Here is a 23,382-nt window from a genome sequence, read left to right as displayed (position 1 = left end):
TCTGCATTGTCGCTACGTAAACTGAACAAAGCAATTGCTTTTATTTTGCTTGAACAACAACAACCACCACCACAACAACAACAACAAACAACAACACGTGCAGCCGTACTCATGACTACAACTACTACTACGCGCCGCTCTGCTTCACAGAACTAAATTAACGATCTCGACCTCCAACTGTCACTGCCGATGAGGCCCAGAAGCTCTAAACCGGTCAGGAATGTGTTTGCTGTAACAATCGCCGTTTGCAGTAGGTTTACGGGCGACTATATGTTGTATATTTCTACGTGCGCAATAAATAGAATGGACTGATGATTATAATTTGCTTCTACCAATAATAATGCTTCATTCACCACTGATCGATAGCAGACGCTCAAGTAAGCGACGTCAGTTGTCGTCTGACTCTAGCCTCAACTCACACGAATCGGACGTCGTATATGCCCTTGCCATGTGGGGTGGTCGTACGGTGCTATGTACGGTGCGAAGGAAGTTCAACATGCCACTCAGCTGTTACAGCTCTCTTTCAGAAGCGACCGGGTCAATCACAAATGATAGCTCAACGAAGTGGTTTATCACGTGGGCATTTATAGCAGCCAAATACTCTAAACCGTTCGTTTGTAAGTGTCGAGAGAAAACCCTGGGGACCCGGAGAGAAATCCACACGACCACGGGGAGAGAGACACGCGAATTACAAACATACAGCAGGCGTCAGGGTCTGGATCGAACCCACGACCCTCTGTATACCTAGCGAGGTAGTTAACATCTCGTCACCGTGGTGCCCCAACATACATACGTGCAATACCAAGTGTTTAATTTCAGTCGGAACCGGTCCGGAACGCTGATTCTGGAATCGTATCCCGGCTCTGCACGTACACCTCGCATCATGATGCTGCGGCTCTGGATGTGTGTGTGTGTAGCTGTACAAAGCCCGTGTATGATGAGTGTTTATGGGTTACCAGGCTGCCCTTAAAAGCCTTACATTTATAGGAATATATGTGACAATAATTTAGGATTGTTATTGATAGGCGGCGTCCGTTCTACTCTAGTGCTAGTGCTTACTCCAAGCCAGCCTTTGGGAGCGTTACGGAAATCGTCGAGTTAGAACGTGAACTCCCCACCTACCAGTTGCATATTCAAAAAATATATACACGTCGTGATACAACGTTTGCATAACAATGAACAAACAAAAACCTCAACACATTCCGTCAATAACACTGCCTTTAGAGGGAGGGGAATTAATATTCACAGTGTTAATATGCGACGTTTCGGGCGATGTCCTAGCTTCCCCGTGTGTGTGCGCTGCGATCAAGGACCGCTGCTCCCGTTGCATTTCGTTTCCCTTGTAAGGCATCGCCTATTGAGCACGGCTGGGAGTCATTGCACATTCAGAGCGCACGTGGCTGATTGTCGGCGGGTTGGTGCGCGTGCGTCGCTTATTGTCGGCCGGTTGGTGCGCGTGCGTCGCTGATTGTCGGCGGGTTGGTGCGCGTGCGCGATCTCCGTGATCCTCGTGAAGTCGGGCAGCGCTCGCCAGTCGGGCAGGGGTCTGCTGGGACGCCGGCCCCGAAGAGAAAACGACGTGTATACTGTATATCGGCACACCACATCAAGAATACATCTTCGTTGTTGATCCGAATGTGTGTGTGCGTGTGTGTGCGAGCACGCTGGGGAGCGGTGGTGTCGCGGTTAGCGCTACGCTGCGCTACGAAACCTTGCGACCCGAGTTCGATTCCCGCTCACGGCCAACACCCAGTGACGATAATCTCAACCTGTCCTGGGCCTCCCCTAGGTCGACACAGCCTCAAATGAGTACCCGGTGCGACGTGTAAACATCGCCACTAGGGAGACAAAGGCGGCAGGGACGTGGTGTTGGCAACCCACCCCCCTCGTGTGCCGTTCCGGCCTTTATAGGTGCTCGCTAACAGCACTCGCCCCTACAGTCTGTGAAGGCTATACGGGGGATCTTTGTCTTTGTTTTTTTGACCAAGCTGGACATTGCGGGTTGACGAGGGTTGTCTTGGGAGGGGCGGGGGGGGGGGGGGGTCAGGACTCGCCTGACCCAGGAATCGAACTCAGGGACGCGAATTTTTTTTGCAATGCGCTAACCGCTGCGCCACCGCTCCTCCACGGAGGTGCATTGTCCCCGTGTTAAAAACGTGGGGTCAGTGAATGCACAGACTTGCCGTGTACAATGCATTCGGCCCGTTGCTTTAAGATGTATCTGTGGCATTCTCGAAGGCAATGCAATTAAGATAAAAACGTTAAATAATCAATAACAATAATAATAATTTGCTGTCCACTATCCATCCGCTGCTGCATGAAAGCCTTCCAACGCCATGGAGTTTTATGGGGGGTCCTTTGCCCATACTTCACCACGCTCGTCAGTCCCGGTTGACGAAGTGGGGGGCAACACGTGGAACGGATCCGTTGTCATTGACCACCGATGTTAGCCGTGGGTTGAGGATCCCAGCTGCTTAAAGTGCAGCGCGCTAACCACTGCGCCACCACTCACCCTATCGATGCTCTGTACAATTACTGATGATCATAATAATAATCACAACAGCAAAGTACGTGGGCGAATTAGTACATTTGTGTGCCACGCTGTGGTTAAGTTGGGAAATACAATCGCCTTGACCGACACGGCGTCCAAAGGAGGCCTTGAATCATCTTTTTTAATCGTCAATGGTACTCAGTGTGTGTGCGTGACTTTGAAGGGTAAAACATATATATATATAAGATTAGCGTGTCTTCACGTTAATATTTATGTTATCAGAATAAATTAACAGAATGAAAAAACGTGTATTTACCGTGTTATGGAAATGTGTGCGAGCGTGTACACATTTAATAATATTCACGATTCTAATTATTGATCAAATATATCCACAATCCTTTTACGCATATTTCATATTTATATTAAAATAACGGTACTCTAGAATATTATCTGGTGATAATGCATTGACAGTGATTCACAAGCACAAATAACAACAACGAACATCAACACATCCGTCAATAATACTCAGAGGCTTTGAAATAAAGCAATTTATATTACAGAAGGCGTTTCAAGCAATGGTCCTAATATGGCTCTCTGTGGCTCTTCTGTGAAGATGGCCCATGCGCTGCGTTTTTTTTGCATGGCGTAGCGTTCATATTGCAAACAAATATAACATTACCGTGTTAAAGTCGCACTGAACCAGCGTGGTGAAGTATGGTCAAATACCGCTTTCGGTAACAGCAGGTGTTTGGGAAACCCTTATCCAGCGCAGTGCATTGACATACAGGCTGTACGTGTTACATGTTAAAACATATCGTTTTAATACGCACAATTTATTGTTTTATGATTACAACATATTTAACACATTTTAATTTAAAACAAAATTAACTTACGTATAATTGTAGTTGCTACGTTGTGTCTATGATATATTTACAGATAAATTTAATTTTAAATAAATCTGACGTAATGATCACATTAAGATATATACGGTACGATATATACAAACATTTATCGACATTTATCCATCGCAGTGTATTAATTTCAGACTATGAAATGCAATTGTGGAATGTTAATATCTACAATTAGTTTAACACTTAGGCTTCACAATAAAAAAAATCCTGTTATTGTGTTTGTGCGTGTGCGTTTTTACGTGCCCATTATTAATAGTGCGGAACAATGAAAAACTGGAGAAATGCATGTGGTGGACTCTCACATGGCCAGGTATCTTGAGAGGTCTGCGGCGACTTGGGCGAGGAGGTCTTCATCCAGCAGTGGGATTGGAACCACGGCTGATCACGATGATGATCACGATAAACCTATTTACTTAACGCTATTAATCTCACAAACCTACAGTATGCACGTGCCCGCCGTGAGTTCGGTGGCGCACAGAGCTCAAACATTCCTGAGCGGCGCGCATCATTATTCGGCGAGCACAAATGATTGCATATAAACACAGTGATCATATTTGTGATATGAAAACGAAAATAGATATAGGGATCCCTCGATATACACGTATAATATATCTCAAGATATCTCAATATGTATTAATATTATACGCGTTGGAATTTAATATCGTGCTGTGCTTGACAACTTACAGTCCTGTGTTTACGCGTGGTCATATATATTGTTTAATGAAATGGGTTAATAAAGTGCAAAGTATAGTTTTCGTTTTCCATTGCCGAAGAAATATCCTCCAGAATTTACAAATTAAATTTCACATAATCCGTGTACGTGCATGCGTGTGTATGTCCTTGTATATGGGAGCTCGCTAATAGCACTTGCCCCAACAGTCTGTTAAAGGCTACATGGGGGATCTTTGTCTCTTGTCTCGGGTGTGCGTGTACATCAAATCTCTAAACGAGTCTATCGTTAATTACTCTGGCCACGTGCATCACGGCTGGTGTCACCGTTCACGAGCACCCTCCAAGTAGTGTCCTGTGTCAACGTGTGGTTAAAGTAGAGGCGGAGGGACGGGGGGTCACAAAATACCCCCCTACCCCCCACCCCATAGACTAAGCGGTGAATATAAATACACGAATTTCAGTTGTACCATGAAAAAAATTAAGATAGCTTGCACGTCAAGTGTTGGGTGACTGCGTGCAGAGGACGCATCAAATTGTTCACACTCGGCAGAGCTTGTGTATTTATTTTGAACCGGATTAAACTGTGAGCGCGTGTTGTTTGGTAATATATTTATATATATATATTTGTAGTCGCCATCCGTTCTGAACGGCCACGGTTGAATGAAACGGATTGTTTCATGATACCGCTGCGTTGCCAGTAAGGAAGAGAATCTGATATTGCGCATTCGTTTTGAGTCCATTTCATCACGAATGCATAATCGCAGGCAAACGCAACAACTCAACTCGTTCGCCAATAACACTGCCCTTAATTCGAATATGTATACGATACAATGGCTCTGAAATGAATTTAATTAGTCGTCTCGAGCCAGGATGACATTTTCAAATCGAAATACAGAATGGATTGCTGTTATTATAATTGGATACTCTGCAGCACGATGTTTTGATGTTTCTTTACAAGTCATCAGACGTATTTTTATGTGGCTGATAAGACAATTAAGATCATTATCAGACATTAAGGAATGTCATTATTTTTTGGAGCGGTGGTACAGTGGTTAGCGCACTGCGCTGACATCAGTGGCGAGTGACAGAATAAACGGCCGGCCCGACCCTCCTTCACTTCACGCCTTCACCAATTCGCACTGACCAACGTGGTGAAGTATGGTCAAGAGCATCCTTGACCGACGTGACGTGGGAGAGGCCTTCATACAGCAGCGGATTGAGAATGCCTGGACGAGGCATGACACGCGTTTGAATCCGTAAATAATGTTTTCAAATATTTCCGGAGAATATTGAAATAAAGGCTCGTAACGTAGGCTTGTGACCCATGATATATTTTGAGATGAAAAAAAAGTCTCTGCATCTCTGTTATTTAAAAACGTCTTACAATTTTAGTTTAGTTATCTCATTCGATGGGATCTTGCATTAGACCAGTTACAGTTGCCAATGGAAATATGAAGCAAAAATGTAATCGCACACACATATTGATATTTTGAGTCGTGATCCGGACACACAATGGTCTGCTATTGGCAACGACGTCACCCGGTTCTTAAAATCCTGTTCAGGAAAGATCGCAATTTTTTTATTGCAACGCCACACTGCAGAAACTTGCGAGTCGCCAGTGGCAGGAATCGAACTGTGAAGGTGGCTCACAGCGGTGGAGCATTGACCGCGATGGCGAGTGCGCCCACATGAAATACCATCGCGGTGTGTGTGTGTGTGTGTGTTTTGTACACTACATGGATATATGAATAAACACGTAAGATGATACACATATGTATGAATGTTGTATATATACCATGGTTTCTATAAAAAAGGCTCGTCGGCCGAAACGTCTCACTATTCATTTCGTCTCAAAGACAGTAAAGAAAGTTAGTATTATGTTTAATTAGCCCGTATATATCGTGTACGTACATTGTGGATGTATATATGCATTGATATGTATATCTGCATATGCAAATGTTAATATACTGCACATACAGTATATACAGGGTTTTAAATGTTGGATAGAGTATTTCACATTAAATCATATTATGGTTATTAAGTTATCCGCACATATCGCTGTCGTCGAGTTCATAATAATTGTTATCGTTATATGCAAACCGTATTCACCAACTCTGACCAGCGTGGTGAAGTATGGTCAGGTAACCCCCCTCGCCCATAAGTGGATTCGCGCACTTGCGCTACGAATCCGGCGACTCGAGTTCGATTCCGGCTCAGATAATCGTCACACAAGTGACGATTACACAAGTGACGATTATCTGAACTGGTTCTGGCCCACCTCTAGGTCGACTCAGTTTCAAATGAGTATCCGATGCGGTGCTTAAAACCGGGGAGACAAAGGCGGCCGGGCGTCGTAATGGCCACCCACCCCCTCGTGTGTCGTGGCGATCCTAATAGGTGCTCGCTAACAGCACTTACCCCAACAGTATGTTAAGGCTACACGGGGTACCGTTGTCTTTGGATGTATATATACTGTAACCACACTGGTTATAAGTGAAGATGATCCGGCACTTACGGATTCACAAACTCACCGGTTGATAAGTCTCCTCCTCCTAGTCGCTCTTATATCGCTACTGTTACGGCTACCGTTCTCGTGAAATTCACTCATCGATTGCCCGTTGCCACACGTATCGGTCTATCAGACTGATGGTCTCGTCTCATCCACGACCACGCTATGTCTGTCTGTGTTCAGCCACCACCACCAACAACACTGCAGGTCGCAGCCTTTCCACCTCTTTGTCCGTATCTGTCGTCGCACTGCAAGTAACACTGCACAATCCAAAAGCAACGTATTTACACGTTTACCCTTTTCACAATTTCGTGTTTGTGTTGTTTGCAGCTTGGCGATTTGGCCTTTTTAAACTCTCCCTCGCCTTCCCAAACATTCTACTTTCGCTCTCATTGGAACGATAACGTTTTCGGATAAATGAACTTAAATCACACACCGTGAAATGAATGGAGATGACCAGTCGCACATTGTACAGCGAAATATTTGTTTTTATTTGTGCTGCAGTCAGTACGTCTTTAAAAAAAATTCCATTAACTTCAGTTATTGCAATGACCTAACCGAAAATATTTCTTGAGATTTAGAAGAAAAGAAAGTGTGTTTTATATGAAAAAAAAACAACACGAAGGCCCGATTTTACATCAATCGCTTCATGCTAATAACGCGATGGTGAACGTAACGCAATTCGTACAACCGTGGGTAACGTATCGTTATAAAACACGTGGCGGTGTCTTGAGTTCAAAACAGCTCAGCAAATTCAACTTATGTATATAGCGCGTAGCATTTCACAAATAGCATAGTCGTATTATCTTTATAATTTACATTGTATTTACAGCACGCCTTTGGAGCACGTGGGTTGTTGCCTGCTAAATAAAACCAAACTTTACCCTTGCCCACCGCCGCGCCCAAAAAAATAAGGTATTATAAAATAGTTGTTATCGTTTAAATAATAATAATAATAATACAGTCGTTGTTATCATTCTATAACGAATTCGTTCACTTGACGTTCATGAAACTACAACGGAATGGGGACGGCAAAGGAGGAATTTAACCATTAAAAAAATATAACAAATCAACCTCGTTTGCGTATCTTCACGTATACAATCCGACGTGTGCTTTTCTCGTTTGAATCCATCGACCCGTTGGCACGTTGGGATGAATCTATCGAGTATTGCGATGACTAAATACGCAGACGCCCGCTTCTCGAGACGCCAGCGATGCACAGGGGCCTCCGTCAATCCACTGCTGGATGAAGGCCGTGTTGTCTGGTTCTCGGCGGGACTGTTGCTCGCCCAACACCTTTCACCGGCACGACATCGCCTTTGCTTCGTCGCGCACAGAAATGTCGCCAATCAATTGACTTTAGGTCCAGAGAGGCCAATATAGGTAGGTCTGTGGACTATGCAGTTGGGTGTTCAATATTAATTGCTTTAGGTGAAGATACGTAACAGGAATGTGATTTCGTTACAATTTGTTTTACCCCAGACATTTTTTGTTTTGTTTTTGCCCGCGAAGGAGACTGGCTGCGTTAGAAAATAAATTTTACCAATTCGGGATACAATTCGCATTCAGGAAAACGGTCGCGTTTGCGCTGTGCGGCTCTCCGATGTTTTCTGGATGCGACGCGCATTGTTCCGCGCGGTGTCCGACGTTTTACTCTGCGCGCTGGGAGCTTCGCGAGGAACTGAACGTAGCCGCTCAATTGATATATACGTATACTATGTATGCAATGTTGGGAGAATACGCCAGCGGCTCGCGAGCGCTTTCTGAAAAAAGCTCTCCCAGCACGTGGAGCGGAACGTCGGACATTGTTTTCGAACCGCTCACGACGCGGTACCAAGCCGTAAAACAACAAAAACGTCGGAGAGCTGCGTTAAATATTCCTGCAAAAGTGTGAGAGTTCGGGAGAGTGTACAAACTGGATGCAAGGTCAAATACAAAAGACAACAACATACAATCACGCTCAGCGGGCGTCAAAATCAAACGAAAGTTTGATAAAGGAATCCACGGGCCAAAGGAGGAACTGAAATTCGTGTCACGTACAGTGATTGCCCATGTATCGTGGCGGTAGCGCACATTTCTTTACACGCGACGATGGTTTTCATATGACGCTGTTATTGCTGCTGCTGATGGTGCTGATTTGTTGTTGTTATGATGCAGGAGTTAACGAACAGGTGAGCGGACTTGTTGATGTATATGTAAAATAAAATATGCGAAGGTATCCCTGTGCGGCGCTGCTGCTGCTGCTGATGATGATAATGCTCATGATGGTACTGATGAAGTAAGAATTTGTAATTTGAAAGCAGAATTGTTGATGTAGATTTAAAATTTTAAAAAAAAACTCAACACGTTTCTCGGCTCGAACGAGCTCCGAGTCGGCATTCATCATTGCTGTGCCGTTGGTGGGAATTCCACGTTACTATGACTGGGGTTAGTCATCCATAGGACAACTTGTAATAAAAGTGAATTAATGCGACGACCGTTTGCAAATTAGTATAGGTTACCAATGGTATATATATTTTTTTGTTATATCTATATATTTATTATTTACATTTACGCCTCGGTGGGCCAGCGTTTGTGGGCACGTTAGAGGTCGGAGACACTCCGCAGACCCGCCGCCGATGGGCCGCGAGGAGCCGGCCAGACGACGGTGGTGCAGTAAGTGTGTTCGACAACCCATCCGTGCGGACACCGTGGATGTCGTCGCCCACCCCCCTCCCCCTTCCTCCCCCGAGCTCTCTCCGGAAATATCCCAGTGGAGCATGAACCCCTCCTGATATATTTTCCCCCGATATCTCAATGAGACTTTTTTTTCTTTACACCAGTGAGACAATAAATAAGTAAACAAGAGGCAACACATTTGCGTTTAGTCGAAAAACAAACAAACAAAACGCCACCATCGCAATTAGCCCTCCCCGAAACGCGACACGCGTGGCTCTGTGTTAACACAGCCGCGCAACACATGGAGTAACTCAGTTGCCCGTAGACTCACTCAAGTTGCGCGCCCGTAGCTTAACTCAGATGCGCGTCCGTAGACTAACTCCGCTGTCCGTGGACTCGAACAGTAGCGAGGGGGGGGGGGGGTGGTTGCGAGTTACCACTTGATGATCGCGTTTGCGCTGGTGACCGGCGTGGCCTGCAAGTGTCCCGGGATGAGGCCGCTGCCGTGAACCGAGAGGCTCGCGGGCCCCAGACCCAGCGACAGAGTGCCCGGCGGCAGGTCTGCGTGATGGGCCACTCTGCCCGAAGGCTGCACGCCGCACAGCCTCTGCTGCTGCTGCTGGTGATGCTGCTGCTGATGATGCTGCTGCTGCTGATGATGATGATGCTGAACCTGCGCGGCGAACGCCACGTGCGCCGCGCTTGGAGACACGGCGGCGGCGGCGGCGCTACTGGTCGCCGCGATGATGCTCTCGATGCTGAACGAGGGTCGGCTCACCCCGACAGACGCCGCCGCCGCAGCAGCGGCAGCGGCGGCGACGGCCACCGCGGCCGTCGCCGCCTGCTCCGACTTACGACCGCCGGCACCACCGCCGAACGAATCTCCGGCGCTGCGATCGAGCGCGGCCGCAGCCGCAGCAGCAGCCGCCGCCGCCGACCCCAACTGCATCTGCAAGGCGGGACCCAGCTGCGCGTTGAACGCCTTGTTGAGGCTCAGCTCGCCGGCCTGCAGCAGAGGCACCGCCGGCGGCAGCAGGGCCCCCACGGGGGACACGTAGGGCGAGTACTGGTGGTGCAACGCCACGGGGTGAGCGTAGCCGTGCGGCCCGGCGTGCAGACCGTAGGCGCGGCCGTAGGGGGACGCGCCGAGTCCGTAGGCGCCCAGGCCGTGCATCATGAAGGCCGCCTGCTCACGAAGGTGCTCGGGCGGCTGCCGCTTGAAGCGCTTGCGTCGGCGCAGGAAGGAGCCGTTGTCGAACATGTCCTCGGACGCCGGGTCGAGGGTCCAGTAGTTGCCCTTGCCCGGGTTGCCCGGCTCGCGCGGGATCTTCACGAAGCAGTCGTTGAGCGACAAATTGTGGCGGATCGAGTTCTGCCACGCGGGGAACTTCTCGCGGTAGTAGGGGAAGCGGTTGCTGATGAAGTCGCAGATGCCGCTCAGCGTCAGCTTCTTCTGCGGGCTCTGCAGGATGGACATGGTGATGAGCGCGATGTACGAGTAGGGCGGCTTCACCAACGCGGCTTTGGGTTTCGCTGAACCGGCCGTGCCGCCAACAGCACCGGCGATGGCTGTCGTGCCGATACCGCTGCTGATGCTGCTGCTGCTGCTACTGCTGCTGCTGCTGCACCCGGCGGCTGCTGCTGCTGCCGCCGCCGCCTTAACGTCAACGACGCCGCTGACGTCTGATGCCGGACTCGCCTCGACCCGTCCCATTCCGGCCACCACATCGCGGATGTCCTCGGCGCGAAGTTGCCCGTCTCGCGCGGGGTTCCGCGACGTCGCTCGCCTCTCATCGTCGTCCTCCTCTTCCTCCTCCTCGTCTTCCTCCTCTTCCTCCTCCTCTCCCACCACGTCGATGTCCGCGTCGTCGGCGAGATGCAGCACGGTATGCGCAGACATCCCGCATCCAACGCCACCACCGACACCACCACCACCAACTCCTCCACCACCACCAACTACTCCACCACCACCACCAACTCCTCCACCGCCGCCGCCGCTACAGCTGCTCGTGGTGCCGGAGAGCGTCATGTGTCCACAAATATATATATATTTCCGATCTCCCTCCAAATTACGAAGCAGCACACCACCACCACCCCACCCTCCCTCTCCCTTCCAACCCCAACAGAGAAAAAAAAGGTTGGGAGATTTTAGCCTCACGTCGGCTCGCCGCGAGGGTGGATAAACACGGGGTCCGGTTACATTCGCGACGCGGCGCGGGCGCTGATGGCACAGCAGCGCGATCCGCGTGCTGATGCGCGCAAAGTTTACTGTGGCAAAGCGGCGCTTTCGTTCCCTGTCTCTGGCTCGCTTCCTGCTCCTCCTCCTGCTCTTGCGCGCTCCTCTCGTTATCGTACGGCTTTATCTGCGCTCTTCACCACCGCCCGTTTCACTTTCTCTCTCGCGCTCTGCCCTACTCGCCTCTCACTCGCTCTGACAAAACGGTGCCCTATCTGCCCGCCGGCTTGCCGTCTTCACGCGCGGTGCTCGGCTTTGTTGAGGCGGCACTTTCTCGTTATCAGATTGACTGCCCAGTGTGGCGAATATTTGCAGAAACGGAGGGAGGGAGCGCGCGAGAGATAATATGTGAGTGAGAGTCAGAGAGAGAGAGAGAGATAATGTGTGAGTGAGAGTCAGAGCAAGAGAGATAGATCATGTGTGAGTGAGAGTCAGAGCGAGGGAGATAATGTGTGAGTGAGAGTCAGAGAGAGATAGAGAGATAATGTGTGAGTGAGAGTCAGAGAGAGAGAGATAACATGTGAGTGAGAGTCAGAGCAAGAGAGAGAGATAATGTGTGAGTGAGAGTCAGAGAGAGAGAGATAATGTGTGAGTGAGAGTCAGAGCGAGGGAGATAATGTGTGAGTGAGAGTCAGAGAGAGATAGAGAGATAATGTGTGAGTGAGAGTCAGAGAGAGATAATGTGTGAGTGAGAGTCAGAGCAAGAGAGAGATAATGTGTGAGTGAGAGTCAGAGCGAGGGAGATAATGTGTGAGTGGGAATCAGAGAGAGAGAGAAATAATGAGTGAGTGGGAATCAGAGCGAGAGAGATAGAGAGATAATGTGTGAGTGAGAGTCAGAGCGAGCGAGATAGAGAGAGACAATGTGTGAGTGAGAGTCAGAGCGAGGGAGAGATAATGAGTGAGTGGGAATCAGAGAGAGAGAGATAGAGAGATAATGTGTGAGTGAGAGTCAGAGCGAGAGATAATGTGTGAGTGAGAGTCAGAGATAGCGAGAGATAATGTGTGAGTGAGAGTCAGAGAGAGCGAGAGATAATGTGTGAGTGAGAGTCAGAGAGAGAGAGTCAAGTGTGGAAAGGAGAATGAAGAAAGGAAAGGCGAGTTGGGTGGTGGTAGGGGTGGGGGTGGAGGAGGAGGGATGGTTATAGAAGGGGCGGGGGTACAGGATGATGGCAGGATAGAAGATGTTAGCAGAAGTGATCGTGTTGCTGGTGGTGGTAGTAGTAGATGTAGCAGCAACGGAGCCGGTTACGCGGTGGTGGTGGTGGTAACGGCGTTAAGAAGATGACGCTTACGGCTTTGGCCAGCGGCGGCTCGCTTTTGAGAGAAGACGGCGCGGCGCGAGCCCTCTCCGCTGCCTTTCACGGCGGCGAGGGCAGCCAAGCGGCAGGCGCGATCTTCATCATGGAGCTCTGTTTATTTTGGGTCTCGCCACGTGACGATCTCGTCAAACTCTCAGCGCCGCGACCACTGCGCTGCAACCAGCACGACTCCCGGCGTGCGCCTCTGCGCAGCAGCTACCCGCGCTCATGCGAACCTGCCCCCTGGCCCTCGTGCATCACGCGTTTAGCATTGAAATGGGGAGCACATTTAGCGAGTAGGCGGAAGGATAAACATGCCACCCACAGCCTCGTATACCAGCCTATACAAAGGACATCAACCCCCACCCCCCACCACCTCCCATCGACCGTCCAACCCAATACAACCACCACCACTCCCCAATGCTTACCCCCAACCCCCCCAACGGCATCCCACACCCATACATTTCTGGTGTCTCGCAGCACTCGCCTATTGGTGGCTGAGTATACAGCAACAAATCGGTTCATTGTTCTGGCGCGTTGGTGTGTGGCATGCGACACGCGCGTTCATTCTCTGACTGATGATGATGATGTCGTCGACGTCGACTGGAGGAATAGCGACGTTTTATAGTTATGATGCTCGATGATGATTGTGGTGATGATGGTGATGTGCGGTCAAAGGATTCGGGAAGACGCTGAGTGAATCTTCAGGGGGGTTGGATGACACACGCGTTCATTATCTGACTGATGATGATGACGATGTTGTTGTCGTTCGGAAGAATAGCGACGTTGTATAGTTATTATGTTAGATAATGGTGATGGTAGTGATATGCGGCCAAAGGCGTCGGGGAGATACAAAGTGAATCTTCGGGGGAGGGTGGGGGGTGGTGAGTAACTGTGGACAGTTGTCCGCTCAGATGTTCCATCATTTGTGCAATGAAGTATGTGCCTGCAGTGAATGAGGACCATTGCACGAAACGTCGCCTATAATAATAATAATATCGGGTTTGTTTTTCCTCTCTTCTTTTGAAGACCGCAGTATCGTTGATGAGCGTGTCCGAGTCTATGATTTTGTTGCACCACTACCAGCAGCAGCAGCATCATCATGGTCAGACAATGCGGCGTCCATGCGATTTGTTGATCTTCAGTCGCAGTGCCCGGGCTTCGACCGTCGTGTTGTCATCTACGAATCGAGTGAATTAAGTCCAAGCGCCTTTGATTTGCTCGCCAGGGGTGATGGCCGTTTCGACAGTTTAGCCGGGACTTGTTCGTTTGTTCGTTTGTTCACAAGTAGCGTGCGAAAGAATTGGGCAATGATGGGGTTCGCCGGGGTGGTTCGCGCCTACTTACACAATCCGGTGGTGAGGGTTGCATTCGTGGGATGATGACAACAGCTGTGTGCCTCGATAGAATGCTGTGGTTGCTTCCTTTCGGAGTGAGGCGGCGGTTTCGTGAATGCCAACAGGTATCGCGAGGTCATTTATGGGTGGACTGGATAATTGGAAATTTAGCACGAGAATGTGCTTGGGGATATGCACTCTCGTGCTGTGGCTGGAAGCTGGTTATATCGTGGCGGTTGAAATAAAATAAAGACCAAAGCAGCAGCAGCAACAGCTGTAACAACGCAGACGCATACGTCGATATTGAAGGGAGAGAATGCAGCGGTGGGCCCTCCAGGAATGTAGCCATGAGCAACACCACGTTGTTCCTAAACCTGTGGTAGACGAAACACAGGCGAATAAATACGTGCATAAATAAAACAGCGCGAGTGTCACGTGCAATCGTTGGGTGCCGGATGCACGCACCTCTGATAGTCACGTGAAATTAAACGCCGATGCATCTGCTATAGAACACGGATGCCGTGCCGCGCGGTTTCATTGTTTGCGCCAAACACTTTTAATACAGAGATCGACGGTTTTCTAGATTTAACCAAAAAAATATACATACTCAGTTAGGATTTTCAAATAGCAATAATCGCCCCACACCCATTCCCCCTCTTGACAGACGATTGCCCCCTCTTGTTAGGATAGGTGCCGAGTCTCCTCATGCCACACAGGGGCAGCTGCCACTGTGTGCGTGGGGTGCCCTTCGAATTGTTTGAGATGCAATGTGATGGAAGGCGGCTTTGAATTGCTGCCGAGGCAATGCAGTGAAATATAGTATGAATGTAACGTATTATTATTATAGACTGTATTATAGACTGTACAAGCCTACTTCAAAAATTATTGGGCTCAAAAGGGTAGCTGCTCGCTCAATTCCTCTGCTGGCGTAAGGGCCACCACTAGAGGCCGCTATCGATTGTTACTTGGTCTACTCTTCCACGTCGGCCGGCAGCGTCATGTGACTTTTACTTAGTGTTCTGTAGAGATGGAGTGCTTTAGTTAATATTTAGTTTTAAAACGTGCATACAACTTGGTCCAGCCGTGAGTATGCTTGTACCTTCCGTTTCAACTATTGGTCGAGCTGTTTTAAAATATGAGTTTGGATTCATTTGAATCACAGTGTAACGTGTGTACACAGTGTAAGCGTATTTTCTTGTTGAGGTTTTACTCAGACACACTTGATCATTTACCCCAAGACACATTTGAAGAGACTCACTCTGATACCAAACATCATTGGTATTAGCCGTAGTCGGGTTTCGAACCCATGTGGTCGGGCTCATTGTGCGTTACGCAAACTAGTATGACACACACAAGGACAAAAACAACGGTATATACTTCACAGGCTTTTGAGATAAGTGATGTACGAGTAGGCGGCACACGAGGGGGGTGGGTGGCCAACACCACGCCCGGCCGCCTTTGTCTCTCCAGTGGTGATGTTTACACAGCGCACCAGGTACTCATTTGGTGCCGAGTCGACCTAGGGGAGGCCTAGGACCGGCTCAGATAGTCGTCACCACCGTGAGCGGGGATCGAACCCGGGTGGCTGGGTTCGTGGCGCAGTGTGCACATAACTCCACTACCGCTACCCACAATCATAACAATAATTACCCCCGCACACAGGTATAAATATAAACGGGGGAGGAAACAATTACCACAATCAAATAAAAGTACCTCGATCAAACTTCGCTCAATCTGTGGTCGCAGTCAAGTCTAAAGGATAGTCCCACGCGATGGAACAATGGATGGGGGGGGGGGATTTGAGTGTTCTGTTGTAGAACAATCCACACGGGTGACAATCCTTCCTGTAAGACATCGTGCCGCAGGCGGACACAAAGCGACGGGCTGTGGGCTTGTTTGCCCGCCGCGTTAGCGAGATTAAGGGGCCGGCGGTCTAAATGGTGAAAGCATTTTAACCCGACCGCTCTCTTATCATGACAATGCGTAGGAAATGACTTGAACACAGCGAGTGAGTGACGGTACTCTCCCCCCCTCCACCCCCGGTTGAATACGAGGGTGGGTACAGAATCCGCGATGCGGGAATTCAGTGTGCATTTGTTTTTGATGTGCATTGTATGTGTGCGGTTAAATATTGACTTGAAGCTTTCGTGACTGCAGGAATTCATATTCTTTGGGTCTTTCGGTAAAGTCACGTAGTTTGAAAAATAAAAACAAATATTTTTTAATCGCTTTATTTTCGTTTTTATTATTTTATTGTTACTATTTTTGTCTATCTAGGTGACTTTACTGAAAGACCCAAATAATATGAATTTGTGTGGTTGTTTTTGTTGGTTTGGGGAGACGGTGTGGGGGGGGGGGGCGGGGTTTGTTTTGTCTTACATAGAGTGCAGCTTAAGTACAAGCGGATTAAGGAAACAGGATTTCCCAATTCTCTCGTTTTATTTGAATACTGTGGGTGTCGTTCATTTGCATTACAAGTTGATTGGAATATCGATAGTTTGAGTACAGGTGAAAGCGTGTGCTTAAGCACTGTGTGTGTCGACTCGTCCTCAAATGAGTACCTGGTGCAGTGTGTAAACATCACCACTGGGGAAACAAAGGCGGCCGGGCGTCGTGTTGGCCAACCACCCCCTCGTGTGCCCTGCCAGCCTACATAGCTGCTCGCTAACAGCACTTACCCCAACAGTCTGTTAAGGCTATACAGGTGATCTTTGTCTTTTGTGTGTGCGTGCATGCATTTGTATCTGTGTTGGGAGCGCTGGTGTAGTAGTTAGCGCACTGCGCTATGAACCCCTCAGAGACCCCAGTTCGCTTCCCGCTCACGGTTGACACCAGTGACGATTATCTGAACCGGTACTGGGCCTCCGCTAGGTCGACTCAGCCTCAAATGAGTACCCGGTGCGTTGTGCAATCATCGCCACGAGGAAGACAAAGGTGGCCGGAGGTGGTGCTGGCCACCCACCCCATCGTGTGTCGTGCCGACGTTCACAGGGGGCTCGCTAACGGCACTTGCCCCAACATTTTAGTTAAGGCGATAACGGGGTATCTTTGTATTTTTTGCACTTAGGCGAAAGCCAAAAGTGTCTGTGCGAGGAAACCCCTACGCATTTGTGGCGAGAAAATACACCCAAAAAATTACACCCAAAATAATCCATCCTCCTTGCGAAACTCTACCTCTTAGAGGGCACTCCTTAGTCCCGCGTTCAATGTCACATAACTATAGCGAAGTGCAAGCCCCCACGTCTCTGTGTGATCTGACTCCCGCACCTCTTGACATGTTTGCGGTTTGCCGGAACGTTCAGAGACATGTCACGGCCTACACGCACATACAAAAATATACCCAATGCCCTGCCCAAGAATATCTCATTACAAATAACAAACACACAGTCCCCGCGTGAGCGTCAACCACAAGCCTTCCCAATACGACCACCGTCAATAACTTTCGCCAGTAAATTGGCCACCATCAACCACTACTACCGCGGGTCACCGTCGCCATCACCATCACAAGTGAATTCACTAACGCGATCACCAGTACGTTCACCACCACGATCACCGCTGCCATCATCATCATATTTGAATTGGCCACAACCATTTTGAGTAATTTCACCAACTACAAGCACATTTTTTAGATTTAAAACTCTTTTCTTGAGAACTGCTTTTTGTGTTTAGTTTGTTGTCCTTCCCCCGCACATCCGATTAGCACGGTCGGCTACCTGCGGTGCGAAAGAAGTTTCAACATACGTACAGTGAAGGACAAAAGTATTTGATCCCCTGCTGATTCTGTACGTTTGCCCACTGACAAAGAAATGATCAGTCTATAATTTTAATGGTGGGTTTATTTGAACAGTGAGAGACAGAATAACAACAACAAAATCCAGAAAAACGCATGACAAAAATGTTTTAAATTGATTTGCATTTTAATGAGGGAAATAAGTATTTGACCCCCTCTCAATCAGAAAGATTTCTGGCTCCCAGGTGTCTTTTATACAGGTAACAAGCTGAGATTAGGAGCACTCCCTTTAAGAGTGTGCTCCTAATCTCAGCTCGTTACCTGTATAAAAGACACCTGTCCACAGGAGCAATCAATCAATCAGATTCCAAACTCTCCACCATGGCCAAGACCAAAGAGCTCTCCAAGGATATCAGGGACAAGATTGTAGACCTACACAAGGCTGGAATGGGCTACAAGACCACCACCACCAGAAGTGAAATTTTCCATCATCATCATCTGCAGATTCACAACCACCACCACTGCCAAGTACCGCCGGTAAATTTACAACAACAACAAATACCACCACCAATAGCAACGGCCTTTGCCCACGCATCGCCATTAACCCTGTCAATCACAGGGCCACATTACAATAATTAACACTGCCATCCTGCTTTTCCTGCTGCTCCTGCCGTTCTCTTCCCAGAGACCGGGCCCCTTCCTCCCAGGGTTCACGCAGTAATTACTCTACCCACCCATCCACACCCACCCCCGCACTGTTGTGATTCATTCCCTGTGTCATGCGAATGAATCACGAACTTCCGCTCACACGGAGCGCCTCGTCTATTATTGCTGGAATGCGCGTGCGTGTCAACAAGACACCCACTCTTAGCACAATACTTTACATTGTGTCGTCAATCCACTGCTGGATGAAGGCTTCGCCAACGCTGTGTGGTTTGTGGTGGTGTCTTGACTATATTTAGATTACTTAAAGGGGGAGGCATGCTTGGATTTGATGTCACCTGCCACTGATACTAGCCGTCACCTGAATCGAACTCAGGTTAGTCGGGTTCATAGCACAGTGCGCTAACCACAGCGTGTCCCATCCACTCAGTATAGTACTTGTATAAATACTGCATAGTGTATCTAGGTTGAACTTCTTTCGCACCATACGTAGCCAACCAATTTAATCGGAGGTGTAAGATGATAACAAAGAAAAACACAAAATGCAGTTCCAAAGAAGTGAGTTTTCAATTTAGACTTAAGAGTGCATAGATCCAGTGGCATTCTTATTATCGGAAGGAAGAACGTTCCAGACGGCCGTAGCAGCGTATTTGAAAGCGCGCGATGTGGTGACCGTGTTTGTTCGATGGCCAGCCAAAAGCCGCTGCGAAGATGACCGGAGTTTCGGTGATGGTTTAAGTTCATTGACGAGATCAGAAGCACGTACACACGGGAGCGCGCATACATACACACACACACGCAGAAGTACACACACTATACCTCACCACGTTGGTCAGCGACAAAGACCCCCCCCCCCCCTCCCTGTAAGCCATCGCAGAGTTTTGGGACAAGTGCTGTTCGTGAACATCTCTGAAGGCCGGCAGGGCACGCGAGGGGGTGGGTGTCCAGCGCGACGCCCGACCGCCCGTGTCGATGTTAACACATCGCAACCGGGCTGAGTAAATCTAAGGGGAGGCTTAGGACCGGTTCAGGTAATCGTCGCGGGTGTTTTGTGCCCACGATTGGGAATTGAAACTCGGCCGGCCGAGTATCGCAGCCCGGCGCGCGATAAGGCGACACGACCGCTTGCCCGCACGCACCAAAAGCGTGTGTACTTCTGCATGTGTGTCTGTGATCGCCACACGCTTGGCCGTTTTAGCCACCCCCACAATCGCTCGCGACGTACATCAACGGCTTCTTGATACCAATTAATTAGCCCATCGCATTAACACGCAGTGGACACGTGCACGCCGTGAACGCTAATTAATGGGAGCGCGGATGTGTTAATCGTGGCTTTCCTGATCTTGTCGAATGGAATGAAACATTTTGAAGGGTTATTTGTGGGGAGCGGTGGCGCAGTCGTTAGCGCATTGCTCTTTTATGGTCGATGTAGGAACCGCGGAGAGCTGAGATCAAGTTCGATTTCCATGCCACAGGCCTACATCGTCGCACTGACAAGCGTGGTGAAGTATGGTCAAAACAATTATCATGACCCGCACGGCCTGGATTTATACGGCGGCTGCACCGTCATCTACGGATTGTAAGACGCAACCCAAAGCTTGTGCCCGGTCTTTATAAGTTATACAAATCTTGTTACACACACACAGACACCGTACCGGGTGGAGGGTGGCGGGGGTGCGTCTTATAATCAGAAAAAGGACAGAACAGGTCCGCATATTGTTTCACATTTGGGATTTGAGCTATTTATAGCATACCGTAGTGCACTATCATTACGAACAATGGCACACAGCGTATCTCACGAGCACTTTAATATTAATAACGGTGACAATGCCCCCTGCAAAATGTTGCTCGAATTTGATGAAACGTCAGTTTAATGATCTTTTACGACGATTCGTATTATATGGAGGTCTACAAGTATATAGACGCTATACCTGTCAACCCATACGTATTCTTATACATGGAAATTGAGTTTTCAGATCCATACGGCGTACAAACGTTTCAATACGGGCAAAAAAACAGTGTCTATTTGTTTGTGTTTCTCCCTTGTGATGGGACTTTGTAGGATGAACGTTGAGATTTATAAGGGGCACGGGGTGACCAATATGGTCTGAATTGATCTCTAATAAGGTAGGGCACTGATAAGGGGTTGACAGGTATGTAGACGCTATGCACACACATTAATATGCATATAAGCAGACGAAGGCAAAGATTGCCCATGTTTATTTAACAGACTGTTGGGGCTAGTGCTGTTAACGAGCGCTTATTAGGACCGCCACGGCATACAAGTGAATGGGTTTGCCAGAACCACGCCCGGCCGCCTTTGTCTCCCCTTTGCTGATGTTTAGACATCGCACCAGGTACGTATTTAATCCTGAGTCGACCTATAAGAGACGGCCGCGGACCGGTTCAGATATTCGTTACCGATTGGTGGCCGTGAGCGGGTATCGATCTCGGGATGCCGGGTTCGTAACGCAGCGTGCTGACCACTGCACTACCACTCCCCATCATATCCACACATTTACCGTACGCGCGTACGCACACACACACACAAAGACCCCCTCTAAGACTGCTAGGGCAAGTGCTGTTAGCAAGCACCTCGCATATACATAACCTACATGCGTTCGTATAGGCACGCAGAAACATACGCACATACACATGCAACCAGAATTTACACGTTGCACACAAACACATTTTCACGCACACACAAAAACAATTACATATAAGGATTCCCCGTTTAGCCTTAATAGACTGTTGGGGCAAGTGCTGTTAGCGAGCATCTGTGAACGTCGGCACGGCACACGATGGGGTGGGTGGCCAGCACCACCCCCGGCCGCCTTTGTCTCCCTCACGACGAGGTTGACACATCGCACCAGGTTCTCGTTTGAGGCTGAGTCGACCTATGGAGAGGGCCAGGACCGGTTCAGAGAATCGTCGCTGGTGTTGGCCGTGAGCAGGAATCGAACTCGGGTGCCAGCACAGTTGCGCTAATCGCTGATCTGCCGCTCCCCCCCCACAATATTCGCGAAGCATAAACACGCGCGCACACACAGAGTGCGTGTTTCAAATACACTGATGTTGATCCACATCTTTCGCATTAAATATTCATTTGGTGAATGACTTGTCTCCCACGGCGGCTTGAGTAATATATTCGTAACTTCGAATATTAACGGGTTTTTTTCGTGTAGGAACAAACCGCTCAATTAATCGGAACAAAGCCACCTTTTAGCCAACTTGCCTTTTGTACCCGTGTGTTCATATGTTTGTTTAAATTAAATGTGCAGGATAGCATGTGACTCTACCGTTTGATATGCGCTGTGCAGAGACGCTAACACATTGTAAAAGTGTCTCGTGTTTATGCATATTTAAATAACGCAGTGTATTCGATTGACGTTTACTATATATTGGCAAACACATTGCAAACACATATTGCACATACACGTATAATACATGCCACGTCGACATCAATGAATCTTACTACATTATCATTAAGACGGCTCTGTTAATCCATTGCTGGAAGAGGGCCTCCCCACGGCGCGTCGGTCATGGGGGGGGGGGGTTGACCATGCTTCACCACGCTGGTCAGTGAAGCATTATTATTATTATTACTATTTTACGCATTTACCTTTTGTATATCAACCACAAGCCAGATTATAGGTGTGCGTGTCGTCCGTAGTGCAAGGGCATAGCAGAGTGTCCTCTGAACCGGCCCATCTGAGTTTCATGCCCGGCCATGGTGGACGCTCCTGGCGGAGTGGTCTCTAAATCAATGAAACTTTACTTACGTAGCACGATCCGTGAAAAGAATGCAATGCAAAGTGCGTTACAGGACCAGATGAGGCGACTGACACTATATAAACAACAACTGAAGAATGACACGTAAAAAATGACATCACATAATAAAATGCATAATACACACGCAATAAAATCATCCTAATTGAAAGCCCCCACCAACCCGCACTGAAACAGCGCAGTGAAGTATGGTCAAACGTATTCCATGATCGACAGGTCAATGTGTAGTAATAATTTATCCAGCAATGAATCGATACAGGTCTGACGCTGTCGCGAACGGCACCGACAATGGCTCACAGTAAAAGAGGAGTTAAAGGCGCAGCCCTGCAATTATTAGTTCACGGCACTGCTGGCGGAAGGGATTTGAAGAGATCCCGCGAGCTCTAGAGAGACCCCTCCAGAAATGGGGTAATTGGCCTACTCTTCCACGCTGACCAGACGTCTCGGCAGATTGTCTGAAGTCTGAGCACCCACACTTTACCCCACCACACTCGATAGCTTCGATCGACTGTCGTGTTCTCGATTGCTACCTCCTGCTTTGTGGACAGAGACGACGGTGCTGGCGGTGGCGGTGGTGCTTACGAGGATTTAACAAAACTGCCCCTTGTTTGCAGTTGCCGTGCCGGGAGATCGAATAAAAACCGTGGCGCCCTCTGGGATTGCGGGTCCAGTTCTGCTGCTATAAACCATCAACACCCACCGCAGCTGACCTCGATCGCCACTGCCTCCGCTAAACAACTTTCTTTTCTGCTTGCAAAATGAGAGTTTCCACGAAATAAATAAATCATCTCAACCGATATCGCGCCATCATTTCAGAATTGCGCGCCGCCTAATTGCCTTGACGAGGAGCCGATTGCCAGACAACCGTAGAAAGCTCGCGGCATATCTGCGGCATCGGGGAGCCCTTATCATTTCAATCACGTCTCGCGCGATTCCACCCAATTAATCTGCCCGCTCCCCCCCCCACAAACCCCCACCCCCCTTTTTTTAATAGAGATCATTTTGTATAATCATCGGCCGTACAGGCTGTCGTCGCTCAGGTCCGAATGTGTTTAATTATCGTGCACCGCTCATAAAAGTGCCCTC

At 48.7% G+C, this 23,382-nt stretch overlaps 1 protein-coding gene across 1 annotated transcript; it reads right to left on the bottom strand.

Moving 5' to 3' along the window:
* Positions 1-7,048: 7,048 nt before the first annotated feature.
* Positions 7,049-14,249, bottom strand: LOC116948927 (uncharacterized). The gene has a single exon (XM_032966210.2). It carries the CDS (start codon positions 11,268-11,270, stop codon positions 9,675-9,677), a length of 1,596 nt encoding a protein of 531 aa, XP_032822101.2. The 5' UTR covers positions 11,271-14,249; the 3' UTR covers positions 7,049-9,674.
* Positions 14,250-23,382: the final 9,133 nt, after the last annotated feature.

Source organism: Petromyzon marinus, chromosome 35, assembly GCF_048934315.1.
Source record: "Petromyzon marinus isolate PM22_M1 ecotype Great Lakes invasive population chromosome 35, UKy_Petmar_22M1.pri1.0, whole genome shotgun sequence".
NCBI classification, from domain to species: Eukaryota; Metazoa; Chordata; class Hyperoartia; order Petromyzontiformes; family Petromyzontidae; genus Petromyzon; species Petromyzon marinus.
Note: the sequence above shows the minus strand (reverse complement) of the source record. Positions and strands in the feature narration are given on the sequence as shown.

Coding starts and splice junctions, on each gene's coding strand:
- LOC116948927 (XM_032966210.2), bottom strand. CDS start 11,270: ATGACGCTCTCCGGCACCACGAGCAGCTGTAGCGGCGGCGGCGGTGGA.